The sequence below is a fragment of the Gavialis gangeticus genome, unplaced genomic scaffold (genome assembly GCF_001723915.1).
Source record: "Gavialis gangeticus isolate Ggan-Ray unplaced genomic scaffold, GavGan_comp1, whole genome shotgun sequence".
Classification (NCBI taxonomy): domain Eukaryota; kingdom Metazoa; phylum Chordata; order Crocodylia; family Gavialidae; genus Gavialis; species Gavialis gangeticus.
This window is the reverse complement of record NW_017728996.1, coordinates 9,566,112-9,573,456: the sequence shown is the minus strand read 5'-3', so window position 1 is coordinate 9,573,456 and position 7,345 is coordinate 9,566,112. Positions and strand designations below refer to the sequence as shown.

At 43.5% G+C, this 7,345-nt stretch overlaps 1 protein-coding gene across 2 annotated transcripts in view; it reads right to left on the bottom strand.

Annotated features, from left to right (window-relative positions):
* The window catches only part of TTC23 (tetratricopeptide repeat domain 23), a 70,752-nt gene that overhangs the window by 10,340 nt on the left and 53,067 nt on the right, over nucleotides 1-7,345 (bottom strand). For both annotated transcript variants that reach the window (XM_019504015.1, XM_019504016.1), the window contains 2 exons: nucleotides 4,744-4,871; nucleotides 3,769-3,918 (listed from right to left, as the gene is read on the bottom strand). In XM_019504015.1, the coding sequence (XP_019359560.1) occupies nucleotides 3,769-3,918; nucleotides 4,744-4,871 (278 nt within the window). The remainder of the gene's footprint in view (nucleotides 1-3,768; nucleotides 3,919-4,743; nucleotides 4,872-7,345) is intronic.

Here is a 7,345-nt window from a genome sequence, read left to right as displayed (position 1 = left end):
AGGTTTCCTCTTTAAAAAAAAAAAAAAAAAAAAAGTGCGCGTGTGTGTGTGTGGCAGGGGAGGGGGAATAATACCTCCCTCTCTCCATCCTGTAAACTACATTGAGACCTGTCTATGCAGGTCACCTGCTAAGAGCAAAATACTATTAAAACTAATCTCGAGTTCCTACTTCTGGAACCTAAAAGCTGACACCGTGGCTCCTGCCTATTGTTCCACCTAAATCTGCATGTTCACAGAGCTCAAAGTGCCTCAACGCAATAGAATTTCCTGCCCAGGAGAGCATCTATCACACCATCCTCCTGTGAAATATGGAATATCATAACCTGAAGGAAACATAATTTAACATCCTGCTTGACACCAGACAACATTGAAATAAATAAACTGTTCTCACTTTGAGCCTAATTTGCACAAAATGAACTATTCCAACCAAGAGATCTTACAACACCTTCAGCTTTCCTGTGAAATACGAATTTTCATTTCCAATGAGGAGAAATTTTACAAACTTTGCACTCTTCTATGCCTGAGGAAGGATGAGTGTACCCGAAAGCTTGCAAATAAAGACTTTTTGTTGTTGATGTTGTTGTTGCAAATAACTAGTTGGTCTAATAAAAGATATCACCTCTGCCATGAGTTCTGATTCCTTTTGCCTGTAGACCAATATGGCTACAACTTGTATCCCTGCTTTTGGAAAAAAATTTAGCAGATCTGTATACCTTTCATTCTTTGGGTCTAATTTTCAGGAAGTTGAAGCTGTTAGTCCATGTCCATTTGTGCAGAGACTCTGTCACAACTGGAGAAATTGCCTGCACTGATGTATTAACTCTTGTGTATGTTAATGGTTTGAGTGCAACATGTTGCAGAAAGCAAAGTAGATTTGCACATGGTCATGGACAATGGGCTTCAGGATAACTTAGCCTTTAATGTCTTCATGTACCTGTTTTCAGCAATTACCAAAGAATCCAAACTGAAAAACAAACATAACGAGTTACTTTGACTTAACCCAGGTGTGTCAAACTTATCCAGCTCCATGGCTTGGATGAATGGTGTGGGGCTGGTTCTTAGGCTGGAGACAGGTTCTGCACACTGGATCCAGCATGTGTATTGAAGCAGCTGGAGTGGATGCTGTGTGCAATACCACACTGTGTGGCTCCCCCTCTATAGCCATACTGTGTGGCAGCGGCCATTCTGTCACTGCGGTGCCATGCTCCACGTGGTGGCTGCTCCAGGATGCACCGCTAGATCTGGCATGTAGCTGATGTGCACTGGAGGTACCACCACATGCAACACAGTCCTGGAGTGGCCAGATGGTGCACAGGACCATCCAGCATGCCCTGCATGTTGCCTGTGAGTCAACTGAGACCCACAGGCAGCACCAGGGGCTGGTTCCAGCCCACAGGCCGTATCTTTGACATTCCCGACTCAATTTATTGGTAGTGGAGTATTTCAAATTAAGATTACTGATCTAAATGTGGTCTACATTGGTAGCAACTTTTCCTGTATCATTATATGGCTATTTGGTGGCCTACATTAAATCAGTGTTTCTGAGGCTTCAGAAGTGTGAACATTCACACTTAGAGTAATTATAGCCACAGAACAGAGGCTTCCTCCATTGCACAAGCACTTTATCTCAAATGAGTGAGGTTAGGCTTCTGTCACTGCCTGGCAGCTAGAGATGATCTTATGGCTTCGGGTAACTGCTGTGGTCCCTTCTCTGGGTGTACTTTGTGGTTTGGCAGGTCAGTTGGTGAGTGAAACCACACCGTGCTGTCAAACAACGGGGTATGAATATCCTCTGGCACTCTGGAAGCAATGAAATCCTGGCAGCACAGACAGGTAAGCATGACTACTTAAATTCCTGGAGGAAAATGTTACTGCTACAAAAACACTGCTGGATGGTAGTGTTAGCAATGAGGTCTAGAGCAGGATGAGTAGAGAGAGTGCTACCCTTTGGGGTTGAGCTGAGGCACACTGGAAGAGCAGCGTAGAAGTTTATGTACCTGTTGCTGGGTTGCACCTGCTTTGTACAGTGGGGATCATTTTCAGTTGTTTATAACTTCTGGACCAGGGGTAGGCAGTGTTTTTGGGCAGCGTGACAAAAATACCTGCAACCTCACCTCACAAGATGTTGGTGTGCCAGGGGTGGATGGCATGGGAACCATGGGGGGTCTGATCCCTGTTGTGGCAGCACAGACCTGGCCCCTTCACCGTCTGCCCAGAAGCACACGTGCCAAGCAAAATGCCTTTGCATGCCACGCTCTGCCACCTGTGCCAGGAGTTGCCTATCCCTATTCTGGACTCTTCGTAAGCAAGGCCCCTTGGATTTATTTGAGAAATCTACCTCTAAAAACTTAAGGAAAAAACCTATTAAGGCCAATGACAGCAATTCTTCATCCAAAAGAACACAGAAAATATTCAGTCTCTGAGCACTATAGTATGAAAGAATAATTCATTTATAACTGAGTTGCTCTTTACAATTATAGTCAGCCTTAATCACGTTACAGAGCTCCAGTTCCTCTTGAACTGCCAGAAGATTTCTATAAATAAATAAATGAATGTAATTTCTCAAAGTCAAACTATTTCCTTTGACTTGTGTGAGCTACAGTTGAGTATTTTAAAATGCTTTTAGCTTTAGAACTTAATTTACCATTGAAGAAGTAATATAACTCTTCATCCTTCTCTCTAAAAGAGGGTGCATAATATGTTAATCCATGTACTCATTCCTTAAATGCATGCATATTACTATAGATTCTGTTTTATCACATATCCGTTATTTGTACATTTTGGGGTTACTTGACTGATTTTTCTGTAGGATAAAAACATTTTTTATCTATTCAATTAAATCGTGCCTGTATTTGCATATCAGTTTTTAGCATGTTTTTGGTTTGTTGCATAATCCAAAACTAGAAAAAGAAAGTCAAGGATCAGTTAGTTAAAAAATGCTGAGATTGTGCAATGTGTGGAAGGAGATTTCCTCTGGAAATAGATGGTAAATGATTCTCCTTTTAAATTAATAAGCTTATTTCACTTTTTGAGATATACTTAATAGGATTCCTGTTATTAACAGCATATTGGTATAGTTGGATCCTTCAAATGACATTTCGAAGATAGACTAAAGCAGAAAAAGATGGAACAAATGAATTTTTGGAAGATGAGCAGTGATACACAATTTTTTTAAAGTTATTTATAAAATGGTCCTTTAAAACCAAAAGAAAACCCAGGTAAAGGCTTCCTGTTTGCTGGGGCAGAGGAGGAAAATAAACCTCATTTACCAGCACTTGAGAAAGAAGGGAATACATTTTAAAGGGAGTCTGAATCTAATGGGTATCTGTAGCCACAGTGTTATGACTCAAAATGGGGGATGGTAAAGTAGAGTAGATGTGAGGATTCATAAGGATACAAAACACGACTTCTGGACAAGAATATAAATCTCTTACTCCAGTAAAGTTTGGTAAGCAATGAGTTAAACAGGGCATGACACTGGATGGCAGACCTCAAAGCTTGACTTCATTTCTGAGTTTTAAGCGCAAGTCTTCCTATTAGACTGATCTCCAGAGTCACTGTGAGGGCTGCATGTGCAAAATTCACTTTTGCACTCCTACTGTTGCAGGTGAGGGTCAGTTCCTCCTTACTGGCTTCCAAAGTTCATTCAGGTCACATTACAAAGAGGTGTCAGCTTGCCAAAGTAAATTTTGTAATTTTGCCAGGGTATTATTTACCTAGGGAAAAATATCATTATAGCATAGCCTATTCTTAGGCTTATGGTTTTACCTTCTTAAGTTTCTTGTGTGCTAGATTTGTGTGTCCTTGTGCCAGTTCTGTCACTCCCAGGAGCCAGTATGTCTCTGCTACTTCAGGGCTGAGATCTCCAAATGTGGCTTTTTTGGCTTCTAACGATCCTTTCAACATTAATGCTGCTCTCTGTGAAGGGAACAGTGGCCAAGAATTTCAAAGACTGCTGGTTAGGAAAATGGAACAACATCAAGCGTTGAAGGATATAAGGTAAATTCTGTTTGTTGTTAGATGATGCATTGAAAATCTGTCCTCTTTACCAAATAGACAAACAACAACAAATCTTCTCCAAGTGTGGTCTACTATCTGAGCCAAGCTTTCTTAAGTTAAATTTAAGACTGGAAACAACAAAGCACCAGAACAGCGTGTGCAGAATGAGAACTTTGGATGTCTTCATTTTCAAAAACGGAGACTAACTAAAGGATTAAAAACTTACTTTCTGGCATCTTACTAGCGTAACTAATTAGGTTTTCTGTCCCTTGGCCCATCTTGCTTTAGACAGCGTCTCACCCAAAGCCCACCGAATTAATGCAGGACTCTGATTATCTTTGGGCTTTAGATCATGACTATATTAGTTGTTCTTGAAAGCATTTGTGGACCTCGCTGTAAAGCCTGTTGATTGACTTTTCTGACATTCACAACCTCTTGTAGTTGCAAAAGTGCAGCTGACTGAGCTTTTATTCACAAGAATAAAGCAAGCCTGTTGTGCATGCTAGTACAGAGAGAAACCTATGTGACTGTCTCTTTCAGAAGTATTCCAGGCAGTGCGAAAATCTTTATTTGATTAATGGATTTGATCGTTGAGTCAGAAACAGAATCACAGGCCTGAAGTAACCCATCCCCTTCTGTACAACAAAGAGCAAATACTCACATAGACCAACACATGGAATCCTTCCCCCTACTTATAAATTGTGTCAAGGAACAGAAATAGACTGTTTTTCTGCAAGCCCTTACCTCCTGTTGTCCAGTGTCTATCAGGAACTGACTGAAATCATCCTCAGCTGCAAGGCACTTAGCGCTCCCCATTCCTTCAGCTTCTTCGAAAGAGTTTATGCTCTCCTGAAAGTACTTCTCTGCCAGATCTAAAGAAATTAAATATATCCATGAAACTAGAGGTGATTAATCCACTTTATTTACTCAGGACCAGAGTGCAGAATCCCTAAATATTATTACAGTGAGAAACTTGCTGACACAAATAGCCCCAATGAAACAAATTCAAATCTGTCAAACTCAGTGGGATTACTGTAAGAATGAATGTTCTCCAGGGTATGCAAGAACCCCACAAGAGCCAACTGAATGTTTTTTATTTGATTATTTGAACATCTTTGATAAAGCATTTCCAATTCCAAAATCAAATGTCAATTTTCATTAAAAGTCACCATTCAACAAAATCTATTAGAGATGTTAATGGGATATGGTGCACCTATTTATAGTAGTAAGATATGATGCAAGTGCCTAGATTCAAAAGTGTTAATGATATATAAAAGAAAAAAAAATCCTTTCACTTTTAATAATAAAAACATAGTATTAACAGATAAGGATTTTTTGTTTTTTATGAACGGTTTCTAAATATCTTTTCCAAACTTCAGCTAGTTTGTATCATAATTTCTATGTCATACCAAGAATTTTTTTGTACTTAATTGATAAATAGTCTTTAAGGTACTAATGCAGTTCCTTTTTAAGATTTCCATTTGAAATATGTTTTTGCTGCTTATGTATTATTTCAGTCTCAGAATGTTATTTTAAGGGGGCCTCTGGAAAAGAAAGAAGAAACTTGATGATTGATTTGTAGCTGAGGGAAAAGAGCCAGCGAAATTCCCCTTAAACTCTGTTCCTCTGACTCGAAGTACTGAACAAGTATCAGAGAATGTGCTTGAATTTTATTTTTTCTCCTTTCTGTGAATCTGACTCCTTGCGCTGCTGGAAGCTCTGGCTGCATCACAATGACACAGCTGGGCCCTGTGATTTCCTGGGCTATGCTATACCATGCCATTTATCATCAGTCACAGCGTCATCAAGTTCCAAGGGCTCCCTCAGAAGTGGAAACACAAGTGCAGATTTGGTAAGTAATGAAAGAAGAGAAGGCCTTACATGACTCTCATCTGCATATGAACCACCACAAGCACGGGCACCTACTGGGAATTTGTGCTTGTGTTTGGCCTTAACCTGGTGTCAATTCCCCAGTAAATGGTCCAATTCCAGCTGCTGCCTGTTACGGCCCAATTCCAGCTGATACTCTGTCTTGCACAGAGCACTAGCTCACTTTCCTATCCCCTGGCATCTGGACCAATTTGTACTTGGTACCTCAACTGGCAAGTTAAAAAGCTCACCTTCCCCTCTTATTCAGTCCCTAAATTCTTTGAACTCAATGATCTGCTTTAGCTTAGTGCTACAACATAGCACAACCATCACCTTCAGGCCTGTCCCCCAGAGTTGTTTCATTCTGAGCCCTGGATCTGTGGCTTGTCCTCATACCTGTTCTAACTGTTATTGACATGATCCAGCAGAAAAACTGCTACAAATACACAGGGCAAATTACATCTGGGAAATCTGTGCAGAGCTGTCCCAGAGCTGCCTGCCCCTCCCAGCACTACCTGCACCCCCTGGCACTTGTCCCCCTTCCCCACCCCGATGCCTGTGTCCCTTGGCACTTACCCCTCCCTACTTGGCCTCCTCTGCTGCCCATCCTGCCCACTGATCATTTGCCCTTTCTCCTCCCCTCACCCCCTCCATATGTGAATTAATGGATAGGCCAGATGGGCACGAGCCCAGCAGCCTCTACCAGTTCAGGGCCCTGGGATCCTCATCACCAGGGAAGTGAAAGCTGCAGTTTTAAACTTGGCGCTCATTTTTGTCTCCCAGCAGGGCCCCTCCACCAATGGGGTTGGGGGGGGGGGGGCAAGGCTGGGGCAGGAGAGCCACACGGTGCCTGGGGGAGGGGGAGGCAAGGGGGGTGGGTCAGGTAGCACCGTGCCTGGGGGACAGGAGGCCAAGCCAAGCTGGGAGAGTTGTGCCCCACCTGGTGTGGGGGGAGAGTGGTCAGGGCCGAGTCAGGCTGAGCCAGGAGCACCGCAGTGCACCGTCTCTTTACGGGCAGCGGTGCTGGGAGGGCCTTGGGGGCTACAGCCCCCCCCAATTCATCTTAGCCCCCCTGCAGTCACCCCTCCCAGTGCCGCCACCTGCCCTCAGAGACACAGCGTGGTAATTCAGCCCTGGCCCAGCCCAGCCTGGTCCCCTGCTCTGCATGGCTGCATGGGACAGCTGGGCAGCAACTCCCTGCAGGTAAGTACAATAGGGGCTGGGCGGGAAGCGAGACTGAACCGCAGGTGGCTCGTGGTGGCGGGGTGGGGGAAGGCTGCCTCAGCGAGGGGTGCGTGTGTGTGCATATGTCTGTTCATGGCAGGGAGAGTGTGTTTGTGTCTGCGTCCATGTGCAGAGAGTGAGAGTAGTATGCGTGCGCCTGTGTGTTTCTGTTCTGTCCTACCAGTGAGCAGACGTGGAAGACGGCATGAGACGCGCATTGCAGAGACCAACTGGCAGCTTCGGGAATGGTGTC